Consider the following 20,919-nt stretch of genomic DNA (forward strand, 5'->3'; position numbering starts at 1 on the left):
GGGTGCTAGCGTAAGACGTTAGTGTTATGTTATAGTGTAAGACGTTAGGGTTAGGTTATGCTAGCGTAAGACGTTAGTGTTATGTTATAGTGTAAGACGTTAGGGTTAGGTTATGCTAGTGTAAGACGTTAGTGTTATGTTATGTTAGTTTAAGACGTTAGTGTAATGTTAGTGTAAGACGTTAGTGTTATGTTATAGTGTAAGACGTTAGTGTTATGGTAGTGTAAGACGTTAGTGTTATGTTATGTTATTGTAAGACATTAGTGTTATGTTATTTTAGTGTAAGACGTTAGTGTTATGTTATGTTAGTGTAAGACGTTAGTGTTATGTTATGTGAGTGTAAGACGTTAGTGTTATGTTATGTTAGTGTAAGACGTTAGTGTTATGTTATGTTAGTGTAAGACGTTAGTGTTATGTTATGTGAGTGTAAGACGTTAGTGTTATGTTCGTGTAAGACGTTAGTGTTATGTTATGTTATTGTAAGACATTAGTGTTATGTTATTTTAGTGTAAGACGTTAGTGTTATGTTATGTTAGTGTAAGACGTTAGTGTTATGTTATGTGAGTGTAAGACGTTAGTGTTATGTTATGTTAGTGTAAGACGTTAGTGTTATGTTATGTTAGTGTAAGACGTTAGTGTTATGTTATGTGAGTGTAAGACGTTAGTGTTATGTTCGTGTAAGACGTTAGTGTTATGTGAGTGTAAGACATTAGTGTTATGTGAGTGTAAGACGTTAGTGTTATGTTATGATAGTGTAAGACATTAGTGTTATGTTATGTTAGTGTAAGACATTAGTGTTATGTGAGTGTAAGACGTAAGTGTTATGTTATGTTAGGGTAAGACGTTAGTGTTATGTTATGTTATCATAAGTCAGTGTGAGGGCCCCGGGTGGGGTCCCTACCCACCCTGGTGCTTGTGCTTCAGGTGCTGCTGCCCTGCCCGCTCCACCAGCTCACTCTCCCGCTGCTGGGCCGACGTGAGGGCGGAGTCCAGGTCCTCACCGTACGCATGCTCAGCGCTGTCCTTCTCCTGCCTGGAGGAGGGGGGGGGGGGGGGGGGGGGGGGGAAGAGAGAGAGAGAGAGAGAGAGAGACCTTCAGCATGTGATTCCCCTGACAGAGAAGGTTTTCAGACAGGTTTTATTGCAGTTCATACCACAGCCTTGTTGAATAGGTATAGGACAATCAACTTGCCATTTCCATGACAACACAAAAACAATATGATCAAAGCGCCGCAGAGGAAAATTGTATTATGCCATACTATATGAGAGAGAGAGAGAGAGAGAGAGAGAGAGAGAGAGAGAGAGAGAGAGAGAGAGAGAGAGGGAATAATGGAATGACCGAGGCAGAGACACAGGAGGGGTGGAAGGGTAAAGGAGTCAGGCCCTGCTCAACGCCCAGACCCCTGAGTGATACTGCAGCTGTCCAGTACACACAGGGCACACACAAACACACACACACGCACAAACACACAGGGCAAACCCACACACACACTCACACACAGGGCACACACAAACACACACACACACACAGGGCAAACCCACACCCACACACAAACACAAGCACACACACGCCATCACAAGCACACACACTCACACCCACACCAAAACACACATACACAGCAAAGCGGGGAACAGCCCATTACGACACAGTAAACCCAATAGGCGATGTTTAATGGAGCGATTGCTTAGGATAAAGATGGGGATTGTCATGTGAACAGTGTGCCTCATGCTCCATTAAGGTCCATTACGCCCACAGGTAATCTTGTTGTCACGCAGTCCCCTAGGCCTCCGTCATCTTCTCACTCAACCTGCTCCTCTCCTCAATTGCGCTTTTTTAATGGAAATATTCAGTAGTTGGTGTCGTGTCGTGAACATAACACAAAGCCAATTCACTGAAAGGTGTCAGTAGTACACAGGTACGCGCCCTTTTCAACAGGCTAATTAACGCAAGACAGAGACATTGTTCAATCTCTGGGGGAGAACAAGAACAAACCCTTCTGTTGGCCACGCCTTCGTTGTTCTGTTCCTTTTCTTTTTTTACCTAGACGAGCGTCGTCAGCGCAATTGCGGAAACGGAAACCTACCCGACAACAACGGTGGCAGTGAACCACGGAAAGAGGAGAAGAAGAGGAGACAACAAACAACAAACAGAACTCTTCCTGGAGTCCAAAGGCGCTAATGAAGAGAGAATTCACCAGTTTTAAGTGAAAACTTTTCTTCCCTGCAGAGCTTGGCCGGCATCTCTAAAGTGACCGCGTCTGTCCACTCCAGTTTGTGTGTGTCTGTGCGTGTGTGTGTGTGTGTGTGTGTGTGTGTGAGCATGTGTGTGTGTGCGCATGTGTGTGTTCTCCTGCTGTCCTGCTGTCTGGGGTGTGAAAGCGGGTGGCGGGTTTGCAGGGGACACCAGGAGTGTGTGTGTGTGTGTGTGTTTCCCTGTGTGTATCTGTGTGTGTGTGTGAGTGAACCCCCGCTGGGTTTGAACAGCAGTCGGAGCCACCAAAGCACACACCAGCGCCCAGCGGGAGATGGCGGGAAGGTGGCGCCAGCCATTTGGTCCTGCGAGAGGTTCCAGGGGGGCTGCGTGTGTGTTAGTGTAGCGGGTGTGCGTGCCGGGGTATGCACAGTTTGTGTGTACCGTGTGTGTTGGGAAGAAGAGGAGGAGAAGGAGGAGGAGGAGGTGGGGGGGGGGGGAACGAGGAGGGGGAGGGTGGAGGCGGGGTGGGGTGTTTACCCACCAATTAGCATTAGACAGCTAGCCAGAAAGTTCCAGCAGTGAGGAGAGAAGGGAGGAGGAAGAGGAAGGATAAACTCTGAAGATTTCTGTTTTCGAGAAAAAATATGGTCGACGAAATTGAACACGACATTTCAATTGTTTGTGTGTGTGTGTGCGTCTGTGTGTGCACCTGCATTCGTGCATGTGTGTGTCTGCATGTGCGTGTGCGTTCGTGTGTTTTGTATTCAAAAAGCTGTCTATGTTTTTCAGGAGTCAAAAAGAACAAACAGACCAAAAGCTGAACCACTTTTAAAGTGAAACTAAACATTTCATGTCGAAATCCTCGGCACAAGTTTGGGTATCGAACGGGGATCTCAGTTTGTGGTTTCTATATTTTAGATGGGAAAGGGCTCCGATACAGTCCAGGGCTGCAGCACACGCTGCGCCCCGACCGTGAATGTTTACTGGGCAGGAGAGCAACAGCAGACCCAGTCCGGAGGCTGAATGTGAGTGGACGTCTGGATGTGGACGATCCCCCCTAGACCGCGGCCTGCCTTCCAGCTAATTGGTAAATGTGCTCTGGGCGGATGCCTGTGGCAGCGCGGCGGGCTGGGGGCCGGGGGGCTGGATGGATTGGATGTTGGGTCTGTTTGCATCCTGGCCTGGCCGCGCCCCCGGGACAGCTTGGCAGGCCGCTGGCCGCCTTTAGCACGGGCCGCGGGCCGGAGGTGGGCTGCAGGATGGCTGTGGGGCCGCCGCCAGGTACGGGCAGAGGGGATGCTGGGTAAGTGGGCGGTGGCAAAAGGCAGCGGCTGGGCCCGGGGCCTGGCGTGCGGGGCGGGGGGGGGGGGGGTCCGGCCGGCTCCGCCTGCCTAAGTGGGCACTATTCAAGCTGTTGCCCATTAGATGTGGGGTGCCAGGGCCCGACCGAGCGCAGCGTTTGCAGCACCCTGTGGTGCGGACGGGACGGCGCGCCAGGAAGCACCAAATGCCGCGTTTTTTGGTGTATGTTTGGGTGTGTGTGTGTGTGTGTGTGTGTGTGTGTGTGTGTGTGTGTGTGTGTGTGTGTGTGTGTGTGTGTGTGTGTGTGTGTGTGTGTGTGTGTGTGTGTGTTTCACAAATTGGAGTCAGACGGAGGACTTGGAGCCCCTCGGCCGCGGCAGACGCTGCCGACCGCTGCTCTGGTGACAGAAGAGAGGATTCACAGCCCACCGTCCCAACACACACACACACACACACACACACACACACACACCCTCCCAACAAACACACAACACACGCACAACCTCCCAACAAACCAACACAACACACGCCCTCCCAACAAACACACACACAACCTCCCAACCAACCAACACAACACACGCCTCCCAACAAACCACCCAAAGAAACGACACAACACACACAAGCAAGAAACTCCCAACAAACCACCACAACACACACAATGGTGTGGTATACACAAATGCACACACTTTAGTTGTTTGTGCTAAATGTCTTGACAGGTAATGCAGTGTTCAATTGCTTGAAAAGTTTAAAACTAGCCTTTTCCAAACAAAACTGAAAAAAAAAAAAGGAAATACAATAAAGCTAAAAGAGAGACTAGGCTCAAATGAATGTACGTGTATCCAAAAGTAATGAGATATCTGACCTAACTTCACCATGTAAAGGAAGATGTCTTGGTTTAAAGCTTCAAGTTCAAAGTACAGGGGAATAGCAGTCTTTAAAGAGCTCCTAGCAGAGCAAGCGCCAAGCTGGCAGCAACACTAATAATAATTTATAAGAAGTTAGAGAGGGGGGGGACATATCTTGTATCTTGTATATGCGCTATACACAGCATAAATCATAAAATAAACAACCAATTGGGAATACATTTCACACAGATTAATGCATAAAAACATGGATAACCATTAGGACAGGCTAGAGGCATGATTCAATCTTTTATATTTATATCAGTTATTGTGTTTCAATGGATTCCATTTATATCTTTGATCAAATGAATGTATTGCAAAGTCAGGAGAGAGGAGTGTGTGGGTGTGTCAGAGCATGTGTCAGAGATTGAGAGACATGAAGAGAGAGACTGAGAGAAATCTATAGGAAGAGAGCAAAGGGCATTGTTTCAGCCATTCAGTTACTACCTAATATCATGGAACAAAATAAAATAATGATCTGATAAAATAATCAATTGAACTAAGTAACTTAAGTCAAGTGGCAATTTTTGTCTGAATCTTCCTTTAAAGCAAATAAACAGCATCGACTTCATAAATATAATCGAGACATTACATCCCTGTGTTTTTGGTGTGGTTAATAAGAACCTTGCATGACCCACGAGTCAAACACCCACACATCACACACACCTCCACTCCTTTTCCCCGACGGACGAACACCACACACCGCTCTCTCCGCTGATCCAGCCCGAGTGCTCTCCTCTCCGCTCCTATCAGTCTCTGGGCTGCCCAGCCCCTCCCTCCTTCACCCGTCTCTCTCCCTCCATCCCTCTCCCTCTCTCTCTCCACGCCTCCCTCCCACCTATTTCTCCTTTAACTAAACTGGCTGTGTGTCTCTCCATCTGCTGGATCTTCCTTCAGAGGCCCCGCACCTGTTCACACCTCCTCTCCTGTTGGCCACAGTCTCTCTCTCTCTCTCTCTCTCTCTCTCTCTCTCTCTCTCTCTCTCTCTCTCTCTCTCTCTCTCTCTCTCTCTCTCTCTCTCTCTCTCTCTCTCTCTCTCTCTCTCTCTCTCTCTCTCTCTCTCTCTCTCTCTCTCTCTCTCTCTCTCTCTCTCTCTCTCTCTCTCTCTCTCTCTCTCTCTCTCTCTCTCTCCTGCCAGGCCCATTCCTGGCGCGGTTAGCCTCTCTGTCATTCAATCCATCTGTCCGCGAGTCAACTTTGTTTACAGCGGGTGGCCCGAGCCGGTTTCTCTTCCTCAAGAAGCGGTGTGCCTCCGCCTCCGCCCCCGCCCCCCCCCCCCCCCCCCCCCCACATCCACATCCACCCCCACAATCTCCACCACCACCACAATCTCCACCAACACCCCATCTAGCATCATCAAGGTCAGCAGCGAACCACAAACCTGCCCCATAAAACAGTACACTGCAACTGTTCATATACAACCCCCGCCTCCCCTCGCAAAGCATTATATATATATACCCATATACGCACACACACACTCTCCCCCATAATGTGCATCGTTTGGATCACCACTCTCTTTTGTACACACACCAGATCCTCATTAATGGTCCGCACGCACGCACACACACACACACACACACACACACACACACACACATGCGAATGGAAGTACAGGGCCACAGAGACAGGCACCCAAATAGAGTTGTTCCTCCACAGAGCGGCCATGCCTCTCCCGAGCGCAGAACGGGTTCACTTCAGAGAGATGAGGTAATTAGCCATGGCGGCCTGGCCCTGCGCTTCATCCACCCGCTCTTAAAATACCCAGCTGAAATAATACGGGACAACTTTTAATTGGCACTGATGACGCCGATGCTTTTTAACACATGAGGAGCGGCCTGGCACCACAGACATCTGTGATTATTATTTTCTCTCTCCTCCATTTATATATTCTTTTAGAAATAAACACTGTGCGCATACGTACAATATGCTCCCATATCGCCATCCAACCAGAAGACAACCAAGCCGCCGCCGTGGCCCGTGTCAAATCGGCACGCGACGGAAATAGTGGCGGAGGGAACATATGTGGCGGGGCCACAGGTCGGGCCAACTCCAGCGCCGCCGCCCATTCAGGGCGCAAAACAGCCATCAAACTTTACTTTATAGAAACACATCGGGAATTATACTCCACAACTTGCACCGTGCTAAGACTTTGAGCGAGAGGATGAGCAAATTAAAGCTCCTAAACAGACAAACTCTTTCATTTAGTCCATCATCCATGTCATCCATGGCGAACAGTTATTACAGCTCAGAACAAAAAGGTGTGTGCAGGTACGAGTAAAACTGAAATAAAATTCAATGAAAGAAAAGAAAAACAACAACCAACAGAGACAAGGTCTATTTTTTTTTGAAAATCAGAATGTTAGAAGCACAATTCAAAAAGGTTGAATGAGTAGAATAAGCCGAAGAAGACGTAAGGGCAAGAGTGTCTGCTTCCCCTGCTCCCAGTCAAGACCCGCCTGTGTGGGAATCCACTTGACACCTTAGACACGCTGGAACACACTCCCCGATCCTAACCCGCAGGTCCACCGCCTCACAAACACACTTACACATGCTAATACATGCATGCACACACACACACATGCTAATACATGCATGCACACACTAACAGACACACCCTCCCATGCACACACACACATCCTAATACATGCATGCACACACAAACAGACACACACTCCCATGCACACACACACTCATACGCCCTCACAAACCTCACCTCACTTGCCTGCACATTGTGAGTACGCTGACAGTCACACATACACACACGCAAACACAAACAATCACATGCATCTGCAAGCACGCAAACACACACACACACACACACACACCTCATTTCAAATCTTCTTCCCATCGTCCTTCGAGGCTACGCCAACTTTGACAATTTGAGGACTGTCAAATTGCCAGGAAGTGTTGTTTATTATCGCGAAAAACGTACGTATAACAGGTATAACATGGAATAACAAGTATAACAGGTCATCAGGATGCAAGGCATCTGCCGAGTTACTTCCTGCGGTGAAATATAATGTACTATTCTGTCATGGCTGTACCCCCCACCCCCGCCGCCTCCCCTGCTCCAGCCCCATCATAATGAACCCTCCTCCCCCTGCTCCCCCTCTCTGCGTGGGGGACGTCTGTGTGGTCCTGGGCAGGGGATCAGATGGACCTCTGAAGGGTGGGTGGGTGAGGATGGGAGGAGGCCATTGAGGTAGAAAACAAAGGGAGGCTCTTTAAAAGTCTTTTAAACTCAGCGTGGGGCCGTGGCGCAGACTGGCACTGCCCCATCACAACCCCCCCTCCCATCACATGCCACCCCCCCTTCACTCTCAGCCGTCCGTGCCTTTATCCCCCTCTCTCCCCCTTCCCCCCCGCCAAGACAACAAGGAGGAAAACTGAAACTTAAACCCAAAGGACGTGTCCCCACTTCCTCTGTAGCCCCTCATGTGTATCCCCACACACAACCATGGGGCCCAAAACACTCAATGGACGCCCCTATTCTCTCCTCTACCGGTATGTTCTACATCAACCAGCTCAAACCATAACTATCATTTATCGGTTGGGTTATTTGATCGGAAACCAAAATATTCTAAATTTGGTCCAAATTCAAAACTTTGAATTAGTTTGTGTTCTTTACTCATTCATTCATTCATCCCTTCATTACTCTTCAGGCGCCCTCGTACCGCAGCCCTGATCTCCATATTGTACCGCAGCCTCGCTCTCCATACTGCTGCCGATGTCAATCTGGCTCCATACTGCAATTCAACTCAATCTGTCCTAATGTGACACATTTTAACAAGCAGGGTCTATATTTATGTAGCGGAGGGAAAGGAGAATACTGTAGCTCTCCCTCTCCCTCTTTGCTGTCTACGTGATCATGTCCTGATACCATCTGCTGAGGCCAGTGCTGCCCTGCTGCCCAGCGGGCACGGCCTGGCACTGCTGGGTCCGCCTGCAAAGGGCAACAGGGGGGGGCGGGGGGGCAGGATGGAACGAGGGCAAAGAGAAAGGAAAAACGCACACAAAAAGAAAAAAAAACAAATCTGGATACAAGGGATTAACGGAGAGTGGGTATGGTAGGGGGATGAAAGCAAAGGGATGACAGAGGTAGGGGAGGAAGCAAGGGATGGGAGGAGGTGAAGGAACAGAGAGCGCTGGTGTCCTGATGGATATGAATGCTGTGCCTGCCTGCTGGGCTGTGGGCACAGCTTAGAACCACGGAGGCTGCCACCTGCACAGCAGGGGCACGCAAAAGCACAGTTGTCCAGATGACACACCGGCACACACACACACACACACACACGCGCACAGAAACCACTCTCAGCATAAATATCCTTTCATTTGACAAAAGAGACACACCACAGCAGAGACGTCCACAAAAGTTGTGGCGCTGCATGTGTATGCACACCAAAGCATGAAAGAAAAAACATCCTTACATTTGATCAACAGATGACCTCTTCAAAGAATAAAATAAAATAATGAATATAATGTATAACTGCTGGCTCTAGGCTTTCAGATAAAAACTCTTCAGATAAATGCGTGGTGGGTATCAGAAGATTTGACACGGGACTTCAAATGTATTCAGATCCAAACGGTCTATCAAAGGGTCTTCTCAATAACAACAGAGTTTTCAAAGAGTGTGAGTTAGTCTGTGTGAAGTGAGGGCAGAGAACAGATACATAGATAGCTGAGACAAATAGATGGACAGACGGGACGGATGCAACTTTGTGTTTTGCTGATCTCCAGTAGTAGTAGTCAGTGTGTGTGTGTGTGTGTGTGTGTGTGTGTGTGTGTGTGTGTGTGTGTGTGTGTGTGTGTGTGTGTGTGTGTGTGTGTGTGTGTGTGTGTGTGTGTGTGTGTGTGTGTAATGTAGGCCAGTATCCCAGGGCTGATTTGGCTGGGGTGAAAACAGTTGTAGCCGACAGATTTGCCTCCATCTAGCCTGAGGTATCTCAGTCAGCGATCTGTCTCTTCTATTCTCTATCCAGCACCGCAAGATGGATTATCAAGGCTGCATCAACTAAAATCAAGGAAAATAATGTAATACTTTAAGTTGACGGTGTTGGCCTGTATTTAACCTTTTAACGTTGTGAAATAGCCCAATTAGTACATCGAGGAATAATTGCCAAAATCTTTTAATTTGCTCAGACTCTAATATAATTAGGCAAATGATCGATGATGAATCATAAAAAGCTACAAAAAGCTCAGAGAACAACAATATCATTGTAAGGGTATGGTGCAAATTTGTATACCTCCTTATTTGCAAAGAAATAAAGAATTGAATGGAATAAGAAAATAAAGGATTGTGAATTATTTTAATCAAAAAAGTAGTGACTGACTGTACTACTATTTACTAGTACATACAGTCAACATATATAGTATATATGGTTTAAATAATGATATACTACGCTCAATTCTACCTCTACCATCAAGAAATACACACTCTCTCATCTTGTACTGTATTCATTTAGAAACGGTTAACTGTTTTCAATTTATAGCTCCACAGTCATTTCAAAGAGGATGTTATGGTACAACTCCACAACAGTACAGAGTCAGTGGAATGTACGACATCAGGAAGGACCGGGACACAAGGAGAGCTGAACATCCTGGAGTAGAGACAGCAGCAGGAACATGTCTTCCTTCTCCGTGCAATACAGAGAGGTAGAAGAAAATGAGTGCAGAGAGAGATAGAGAGAGAGAGGGCAAGAGTTAGATAGAGAGAGAACGAGAGCAGTATTGGATAGATTGAGAGAAAGAGATATAGATGGAGAAGGCAAGAGCGAGATAGAGAGAAGGCAAAAGCAAGATAGTGAGTATGAGCACAATAAAGAGATAGAGTGAGAGTTAGAGATAGAGATAGATAGATAGAGATGGAAATAGAGAGAGAGAGTGAGCGAGCAAGCGAGCGAGCGAGAGACAGAACTCCCGACAGCGAGAAGTGAAGAACACTGCAAGGTCTCATCACCAGGCCAACGGGCCCACCACTGTCAACATCATGACACTCCGTTGTGCCTTCACACACACACACACACACACACACACACACACACACACACACACACACACACACACACACACACACACACACACACACACACACACACACACACACACACACACACACACACACATGGCTGGCCGGCGGCCCTCCCAGCTGCCCTATCCGTAACTGTCTGATTAGTTGTGCTAAGCAGCCCCTCCCCTGCCAACCACAGTACCATCTGCTACCAAACAACATGGCTGCCTACCAGACACACACGTGCGCACTCGCGCACACACACACACACACGTGCACGCACCACACGTGCCCTTCTACCTGGCGCTGTCCCGCTGCTGTTACATAAAGACACACACATCAAACTTCAGGGCACACGCGTAGCCCAGAGGCAGCAACACTTAACAGTGGCACAAAGGCGTGCGTGCGATTACAATCTAATGACAAACAGCCACAGCCGGGCACAATGTGATGCAGACACACACACACACACATAATGAATGCACACAGTTGCAGATTGTGTGTGACGTTGTGTGTGTGTGTGTGTGTGTGTGTGCGTGCGTGCGTGTGTGTGTGTGTGCGTATTTGAGTGAGGTGACAGCAGTGTTGTGCCAAACCCAGGTAGATGCGCGCTTGTCTGTGTGTCTGTGTGTGTGTCAGCTGGCAGCACTCTGAAGTTCATTATGCCCCCCGCCCCACACACACACCCCACCTCTCCTGTGCTACCGCGGCCTGTGCGGCACCTCGGCCCTTTTATTCCGGGCCGTGATTGGACAAGGGCCTCCCGTCGAGTTGGTTTGCAGCAGTTTTGTCGCGCCCAGATTTCGCTCACCGCACAAAGCCAGCCTCTGGCGGATCGCGGCATCTGCTACCTCCACTTCCTCATTTACACGTCTCCGCCCATGCCCACGCGCACACACACGCGCACGGGTAGACACACACACACACACACACACACTAACACACACATGAACTTAGTTCTCCGCCTTCCCAGATTCAAAGATGGCAAACTATCGCTGCGGAGAGGGGAGGCAGAGGCTTGACGTGTTTAATAGAGTAAATAGAGGAACTTGTGTGAGGAGTCACAGTGGTGCACCTGGAGTTTTGCAAGGACTCCTTGTTTTCTGTCTTTCTCTCATTGCTGTTGTGTCATCCCCACACATGAAGACTATTAGTGGTCATGTAGTGGAACAGAACATGTATCGTCTGAACGCAAAAGGATGATGATTTAAGACACTTCCGCACAATGGGGTGTGAGATGTGTGATTCAGTTGTGTTGGTCAGACAGCGATGTGGTGTTGCTTCATATGGTTGGTTTGAGGGCATTCATCAACACGACATATCGTGTTGAATGACTGTTGATTGTTCGATCATATTCCAAAAGACCAAGACCATGGCGATGAACTTACATTCTCCCACATCATCCGTTCCTCATAGATATCCAAACAAAGTATCTACCCACAGCTGATTCCCACAGCGCTTAGCTTAGCACCCAAAAAACATTTAAAGGAAAACAAAAAACAAAGAAACAGAAACATCTAAAAGGAGGGAGGAGGGAGTCCATTGGGGAGTAGGTGCAGACCTGCAAACACCTCAGAATAAAAAAGGTTACGTGTCAGGGGGGGAGGGGAATCATCGGTAAAATACTGGAAAGGCAGCAAAACTGCATAAAAAAAATTAAAATCTTAAAAGGAAACTTTCCGGTTCTACGCGATTCACGTGAATGACCCAATTGACCAAGAAAACGGCGATTGTCGCCGAAAAGCGAAAAGTTTGCAGGTGTGAGGTGGGTTTAAAGGGATTTCTGAGTTAGGTTGGACTGGGTCCTGGCTTGGGGGAGGGGAGTGGGTAGAACGCTTCCGAGGTGGGGGGACCGGCTGCGCGGCAGGCACGGTCGCCCCAGGTCCGGTAAGAAGTCCTGGTGGTCTGGGGGAGGGAGGAGTCTGCACAGCACAGATCTGGGGAGGGTCTGATTCTAGAGGAGGTCAGAGTGGTTGGAAGGGGGCCGTATATGGGTTTTGAGGACCGGGCAGATGTGGTCTCTCTGTAAGCAGGCAGGGAGCAGAGGTCTTGGGCTTATCGAAGGGTGGTCGGGGTTTTGTTAGTTGAACCCAACAGGATGCTGATGCAGTATTCTAGCCTTGATATAACCAATGTGTGGATGAGATTGTCGGTAGCAGAGAAGGACAGAGAGGGTCGGAGACCGGCTGTTTTGGAGGTGGAGGGTGGGAGTTTTAGTGATCTGGTTAACATTGAAGAAGAATGAGGGGAGGGGGGGATCAAGGATGGGGGCTAGATTTCAGACCTGGGCAGAGGAGTTGACAGAGCAGCCCTCCAAGGGGTGGAAGAAGTCCTGCATTTCGGCCAACGAGAAGGATTTCTGATTTGTTGCATTGGAGTTGTGAAATGTTTCGTCATCCATATTTTGATATCTGTGAGGCGGGTAGCTAGGCCGAGTGTGTAGCAGCGGGGAAGGTTCTGGTTGAGAGGTATCAGCGGTGTCGATCATAACAGCAGTGGAACAGGAGGCCGGGGCGGCAGGAGTGATGACCGGAGGGGCAGCATGTATGAGGACAAGCAGCGAACCCTTGCCGGGCATGCCGTGTGTGACGGGATTTAGGGGCGGTTTGCATGCAGATGTTGACTGAAGTCTGTTATTTTCCTGTTAATTTATTTTAAGAGGTATGACGTGAACGAAGAGATGAGGTGAGGGGTGGTAAAGGGGTGCGGTGGATGAGCGTATCGCATATTTTTGGGGGGGGGGGGCAGAAGAGGCCAGTCGAAATGGAGGAGTTGAATGGATGATGGATGATGGGGGGGGGGTGGGGGGCAGGCAGGAGGGGGGGGGGGGGTTGGGGGGGGCCTGAGGCCCAGGACGAGGACATGCTGCAGGTATAGCGGATAGGTTTCGATTTCTAAGTGGGTCGGGTGATGCCAGTCGGTGGTGTGTGTCCATATGATGACTAAAATAATGATCAACATAAAGTGATTTCCTTTGTTTATTCAAACAAGAATTAAGATGCAGCCTCATGAAGACGGTGGCTCGGTTGCTAACCTCAGATTACATATCCCTGCGTGGTCCAAAGCCCAACACACATGAACCCACACGCACACACACTGTCTGCCGTGTGAGGAATTTGTGAAGTTATGCTGGGCAGTTTTTCGCGGGGGGCTCGAGGGATCTCTGATCACGACAGAGGGAGAGAAAAAGGGGGATGAAGGGAGAAAGGAAGAGAGAGGGAGAAAAAAATAGACAGGAACAAACAAACAAAACAAATGTGGTAAAGCCCTCTGCTAGGCTGGGGCCCAGGACTGTGCACGGATGTGTGTGCGCAAATGTGCGTGTGTTTCTGTGAGTATGACTGTGTGTATGTGTTTATGTGTGCGCCTGTGTCTGTGTGCGCCTGAGTGTGTGTGTGTGTGTGTGTGCGCCTGTGTGTGTGTGTCTGTGTGTGTGAACAGAGTGCCGAGGATTAGGATGAATCCTGAGCTGTCCAACTCACAGCTGGCTGATGATCCTGTTGAACACCAGCCGCCATGGGAGCCCCAGGGCTCCTGCACGCACGCACGTGTGTGTGTGTGTGTGTGGTGTGTGTGTGTGTGTGTGTGTGTGTGTGTGTGTGTGTGTGTTGTGTGGTGTGTGTGTGTGTGTGTGTGTGTGTGTGTGTGTGTGTGTGTGTGTGTGTGTGTGTGTGTGTGGATACGATGCCTGATGCGAGTGTGTGGTTTCAACTCCCAATTCCAAAAATAAGTTAATATATCTATTATAGGATGCATGCGATGCATGTGTCTGAATACAGTTATTATATTATGATATAGGGAAGTTGTACAAAATCTGGTGTAACATTGTGTGCTTCTGTTATCAGAAATCAAACCATGGTCACTGTTTAAAGGCCGATCTGATAATTGCAGTCCCCTTAAAGAGAGAGAGAGAGAGAGAGAGAGAGAGAGAGAGAGAGAGAGAGAGAGAGAGAGAGAGAGAGAGAGAGAGAGAGAGAGAGAGAGAGAGAGAGAGAGAGAGAGAGAGAGAGAGAGAGAGAGAGAGAGAGAGAGAGAGAGAGAGAGAGAGAGAGAGAGAGAGAGAGACTGTGGCCAGGACTAAGGGAATCAAAGAGCTGCCTGAGAAAGCTTGTCCTACAATTGCCTCCCAGCTACATACACCAACACACGCACGCACACACAGATGCCACTGTAGATACAAAGATTGGTGCAGGAGATGAACAGCAGGAACAGAGAGGCATGCATCTCATTGAACTACATAACCCCAGAAGGTCCACAGATGGACACAGTGAGCGAGAGAGAGAACAAGAGAAACACAGAGAGACGGAGAGAGACAAACGAAAGATCAACATCCGGCTGCGTCCCGTGTGTCCTGATTCAGGTACATTTCAGAAAAGTGATGGATATTTTCATTGGGAATTTGAGCTCTGAACATGTTTTGTAGAAAATGAGGGCCTGAATTCAATACAATGTTAATGTATGTTGATAATACAAATGTCATCATTTCAGATGCTGCTACACCAACTGCGTGCACCCAAAGCAGTATCCCACCTTGTTGACATTATCATAAGACGCCGTCTGCGAGTGTGAGAGATGGCTGATACAGAGGCAGGTGTCATAAAGAACAGATATTCTCAGAGCATTCCACTCATTCAGCGCCAAACAGATCGCTAAGGCTTTTCTAAGAGATTACACTCAAATTACAGCTCTTAATTCTTGCTTTCAGCGCTGGCTCTTCATTAAACCAATCAAGAGCCAGTAACCCCAAATGCAACAGGTTGAGCTACCTTCCACTCCTGACTGAGGGGGGCGCCAGAGGACTCTCTCCAACATACCAAATGTACACCAGCTAGGCTAGAGGAGTCAACACACAGAACATAATGACCAGAGACCAGCTAGGCTATAGGAGCCCACACACAGACCATACTGACCAGAGACCAGCTAGGCTATAGGAGCCCACACACAGACCGTACTGACCAGAGACCAGCTAGACAATAGGAGCCCACACACAGACCGTACTGACCAGAGACCAGCTAGACTATAGGAGCCCACACAGACCGTACTGACCAGAGACCAGCTAGACTATAGGAGCCCACACACAGACCGTACTGACCAGAGACCAGCTAGACTATAGGAGCCCACACACAGACCGTACTGACCAGAGACCAGCTAGACTATAGGAGCCCACACACAGACCGTACTGACCAGAGACCAGCTAGACTATAGGAGCCCACACACAGACCGTACTGACCAGAGACCAGCTAGACTATAGGAGTCAACACACAGACCGTACTGACCAGAGACCAGCTAGACTATAGGAGTCAACACACAGACCGTACTGACCAGAGACCAGCTAGACTAGAGGAGTCAACACACAGACCGTACTGACCAGAGATCAGCTAGACTAGAGGAGTCAACACACAGAACGTACTGACCAGAGACCAGCTAGACTATAGGAGCCCACACTCAGAACGTACTGACCAGAGATCAGCTAGACTATAGGAGCCCACACACAGAACGTACTGATCAGAGACCAGCTAGACTATAGGAGCCCACACACAGACCGTACTGACCAGAGACCAGCTAGACTAGAGGAGTCAACACACAGAACGTACTGACCAGAGACCAGCTGGACTATAGGAGCCTACACAGACCGTACTGACCAGAGATCAGCTAGATTACAGAAGCCTTCACACAGAACGTACTGACCAGAGATCAGCTAGACTAGAGGAGCCCACACACAGAACGTACTGATCAGAGGCCAGAGACCAGCTAGACTAGAGGAGACTACAATTCTAAATAAATTAGAGCATATTAATACCTTACTGTGCCATTTAAAATGAAGACTTTGTAAGGGCAGCTTGTAATAAGGATTTGGTTCAACTCAACCTAAAATAACTTTCAATTTAAATAATTTTCTAATCATTTGGATCCTGTTCATGCAAAAAAGAGTTGATGCAAAAGATAATGAGCTCATAAATCGATCAAAACTTACAGAAATAGAAGTACACCTTCTTCCATTTTAAACATCTAGTCCACAAAAAAAACGAATAATGATGCAAATGATAATAGGGACTTATTAGTAGGTAGAATAAAGTGCGGTTTTGTGTGGATGGAGGGGTAGTTGAACCCTATAGATGGGGCTTTCGGGATTTGGGGTGTATTTACCGTTCACCTTTTAGTTGTACGTATCCAACATTTCAAGTCAACACATTTTGTGAAAGTATAATGAAACTACGTACGTTTTAAGGCAAATACAGCTCATACAAATAACAAACCAATTGATTTAATATTGTATGAATTTTGCAGCCCTGACTATGTGACACATAAGCAGCATCTTACGTATATTAACACTGCCACATTAACACTGCCAGGGGTATAGGGGTATTAAAGGCAGAAACCAACGAGCCAGACACAATGCGAAGTAGACAGGCCAATCGGATTGTAGTGTGTATGTGGGTGCAAGTTTGCATAGTTTATCACTGTATTTGATGCTGGCTTTCCCACACTGGTTCTATTTACATTTCCCACAAGTTACTCTGTCGCCAAGTGCTGCCTTCCCATCCAGTCACTTCAGCAGCAGGTCAATGGTAGCGTACGGAGGATATGTGACGAAAGGTGATTCTTCTGTGCTTCTTTATTGCGTTTTAAACTTGTAGAATCAGAAAATATCGATTTTATTCTGTGATGTTTGAATTTTGTTTCTCAAAATTGAAACCAGCATTTCCAGCTGTTTGACTCAGCTGGAGATGCTGACCATATTAACTCAGAATAGAGATATATCTATGTGTAGCCATTGAAAGCTCTGCTGTTCAGTGGTAATGGACCAAATTGAATTTGATTGCCTGTACGCTAAGCCAAGTCGACAGCTGTCAAACATCGATGAACATGAAGGCAGATTATACTATGAACTCTCTGATCAAACACACACACACACAAATGCACACACCCACACACACACACACACACAAACTCCTTCATAGTGGAAAAAATGGTTTACATCACTACAACAGGTCAAAGTCATCATGTTGGCTCATCAATAAGCATGTCACTCCACAGCTGGTTTGAACACACACACACACACACACACACACACACACACACACACACACACACACACACACACACACACACACACACACACACACACACACACACACACACACACACACACACACACACGGCAGTGCGCCATGCCACTGATGTGTTATAGCTGGCCGGCTGACAGACAAACGCACTTAAACACAGATCAGAGCCGGGAGCACCAGTGGACACACACACACACACACACACACACACACAAAAACACAAAGTGTGCACAACACACGCACACATCCGGGCAGACACCACCGCACACTTCTCTCCCGCCGCCTCGGGCACGGCGGGGCTCCACCACCACATCTGTGCCCATCTCAGACACCTCGGCAGAGGGCTGCGGGGGTGAGAGAGGGCCCTGGGCGTCTGGCAGGGGCCACGCCGCCCCGGCACTGGCAGCCAGCGAGGGAACATCAGCCAGCGGAGGGAGGGAGGGAGGGAGGGAGGGGCGGGTGTGAAGAAAGATGGGAGGAATAAAAGAGGAGGGGGGGGCAGCCAGAGAGGAATAAAGGACAGTTGACAAAACGGGCATAAGAGGAAAGAGGAAAGAGGCCTGAGAGAACAAAGATGGGCAGAGGTCAATGGAGAGGACCAGAGAGCCATGGATGACAGACTGCAGGTTAGCGTGAGCGGGTGAATCAGAAGACAGAGGGAGAGCGAGGGATGAGTGGAAGGAGGAGAGAGGCCGGTAGTTCCCGCGGCGACGGCGGGTACAGGGCACAGGCAGGTGGCCTCCAGGCCAGGCTGTCCAGCGAACGCCGGCCTGCACCGTCACAGTGTGTGTGTTCGGCAAAGTGTGTGAGTGTGTGTGTGTGTGTGTGTGTGTGTGTGATTTGGTGTGCTCTCGCCAAGGACAGAAGATGGAAACCTGCCGCCATTTTGGCTCTGCTGGAGCTGTTGCTGGACTGGGTACTGTCCTGATGGTACACAGAGCACGGCGCATTTGTGTGTGTGTGTGTGTGTGTGTGTGTGTGTGTGTGTGTGTGTGTGTGTGTGTGTGTGTGTGTGTGTTCTGAATATGTCTGTTTGTGTGTGTGTGTGTTCTGAATAATGTCGTGCCGTTGCTAACAGGATTAGAGGTGACCTGGTGAGGTCCAGTCGGTACCACGACCATGGCCCAACAGCGTTTGTTAGTGCGAGTGTGCACGTGTGTGGCTATTATAATAGGATTAGCCATTACCTGGAGCGGTACAGTTGGTATGCTGGTCTGAACTGGGCTGGAATGGGCTATGCTGGGGGTGGACAGAGGGGAAACGTGTGTGTGTGTGTGTGTGTGTGTGTGTGTGTGTGTGTGTGTGTGTGTGTGTGTGTGTGTGTGTGTGTGTGTGTGTGTGTGTGTGTGTGTGTGTGTGTGTGTGTGTGTGTGGTGGCACGTATAATAGGATTAGGTACTACCTGGTGAGGTGCAGTTGGCGCTGGGCATTTGCCAGCTGTTCTGCCAGGCTCAAGGCTTCGGTCTGCCATTGGCTCCCGTCCTTTTGGACCGCCTCCAAGCGATGTTGACAGCCAACCAGCACAGAGCTCAGCTTCTCCACTTCCTGTCCCACAGAGAGAGAGCAGGGGGGGGAGGCGAGGTGAGAAAGCCTTACACAACAAGGCCCCGTATGCCCTTTTAAACAAACACACACCCTAAAACGGCTTCAGCCACTAAAACCATGACCAGGTCACTGGAAATTAATGTAAATCGATCCCACAGCAACGTAGATGACATAACATATCCATTCAGCAGTGCCTTTACTTTCATTATTTGTTCATAAGCTGCATGTTATACACAATACTTTAGCAAATTAAAACTTTAGGTTCAAACACTCAAGTGGTTAAATCCCAAAAAAATATTTTATAATAAATAACGCATCCGCCTCTCAAGTTCTGATTGTCCGAAGTAGAAATGTCGAGAGTTTTGACACTGCCAGACATCGCTGAGCCACCTGCGAGGAGTGCTCCGTCTGTCTGGACGTCTTGGTGGCCAGCTCTCTCAGCTCGCTCTCCGTCTCCTTTCTCTTCATCACGGCCTGGCTCAGCTGGTACCGCAGGTCCACACACATCTGAGAGGGAGTCATAGGGGCCTGGTTTAGATGGACCCATTCAGACACTGACCAATGTGTACTTCACAACATAACAGGTTGGTTGCAATGTCAGCTATCAAGAAAAGCTGCACATGGTTGATGCTTTGATTCAGATTATCTCCTTAGTTATTAAACCTGGAAAACAATCCTTAAAAAACAAATAATTGAATGATTAAAAAGTATATTTATGTTCATAATGTTGAAACACCAATATAAGCCTATCACTGGTTATTTTGGTCTACTCTAAAAGTAGAAAATCGGACTTGAATTTAGGCAGGCTTTTGATGCCACCTAGTGGTGAACACAATGAGCAGTGGTACGATCCTGATCTTGTCCTTAAATCGAAGATTTTACCTTTTCCCTACAATATTAGTCTACAATGAAAGGAAATTGTTATTATTTTTCTAAATGATTAATTGAGGAAGCCGCACATGAAGACACATTAAAGCATATCATCTTACAAAACCTAAATAAAACACTGTGATCGCTACCTCAACTCAGTGAAGTATGTAGAATTATACAAAGGTATTCACATTATTGAATTTCTATTCAAACCAAACATAATTTAATATTGTAATTTCTTCTTTCAAAAAACCATTGAGTACCGTGGTGCTCTCTTGTTCCTGATTTGTCAGTTTTCGGAGGGTGTCTTCAAGCTGATTGGTCAGTGAAGTTCTCTCTCTGTTTGCTCGATCAAGTTGTCCCTCCAGTTCAGCAACTTGCTGGGAAAGATTTGACACCTGACACACACGCAAACACACAGACACACGCACACACACACAGACACATACACACACACACCTCATGACTCACTCCCTCAATTAACAAACAACCTCACTAAAACAAACACAGGTCTGCCAACACACCTGTTTTTAAGGATTACTCGACTATTACTGCCGATGACATCATCCAGGACTCATCAAAGCCAAACAAAACTGGCAATGGGTGTTTCTGCGGTATCGGCCTGAGTGATGTGCCCACTCGTTACGAAGGAGGAGGAGGTGGACCTTACCGTTTGCCCCAGCTCCTCCCTCTCCCTGCGGGCCTCTCCGCGGGCCTCCTCCCTGGCCTCCGCCAGCCTCTCCTGCAGGCCCTGCGCCTCCCTCTCCAGCCGCTCCCTCTGCCGACCCAGCTCCCTGGACAGCTGCTCACACTGCAGCTCCACCTGCACACACACACACACACACACACACACACACACACACACACACACACACACACACACACACACACACACACACACACACACACACACACACACACACACACACACACACACACACCAGAGATCACTAGGTGGCAGCATATGACCTCAGTTCTCATTAGGTGTGATGTTTGTGTTCAGGCTACCGGAGGACCTGGGGACACATGTGT

At 48.3% G+C, this 20,919-nt stretch overlaps 1 protein-coding gene across 2 annotated transcripts in view; it reads right to left on the reverse strand.

Moving 5' to 3' along the window:
* Nucleotides 1-20,919, reverse strand: part of sdccag8 (SHH signaling and ciliogenesis regulator sdccag8) — a 49,101-nt gene that overhangs the window by 24,470 nt on the left and 3,712 nt on the right. For both annotated transcript variants that reach the window (XM_056609324.1, XM_056609322.1), the window contains 5 exons: nt 20,558-20,710; nt 20,151-20,285; nt 19,408-19,524; nt 18,875-19,017; nt 906-1,033 (listed from right to left, as the gene is read on the reverse strand). In XM_056609324.1, coding sequence (XP_056465299.1) covers nt 906-1,033; nt 18,875-19,017; nt 19,408-19,524; nt 20,151-20,285; nt 20,558-20,710 — 676 coding nt within the window. The remainder of the gene's footprint in view (nt 1-905; nt 1,034-18,874; nt 19,018-19,407; nt 19,525-20,150; nt 20,286-20,557; nt 20,711-20,919) is intronic.

Source organism: Gadus chalcogrammus, chromosome 15 (genome assembly GCF_026213295.1).
Source record: "Gadus chalcogrammus isolate NIFS_2021 chromosome 15, NIFS_Gcha_1.0, whole genome shotgun sequence".
NCBI lineage: Eukaryota > Metazoa > Chordata > Actinopteri > Gadiformes > Gadidae > Gadus > Gadus chalcogrammus.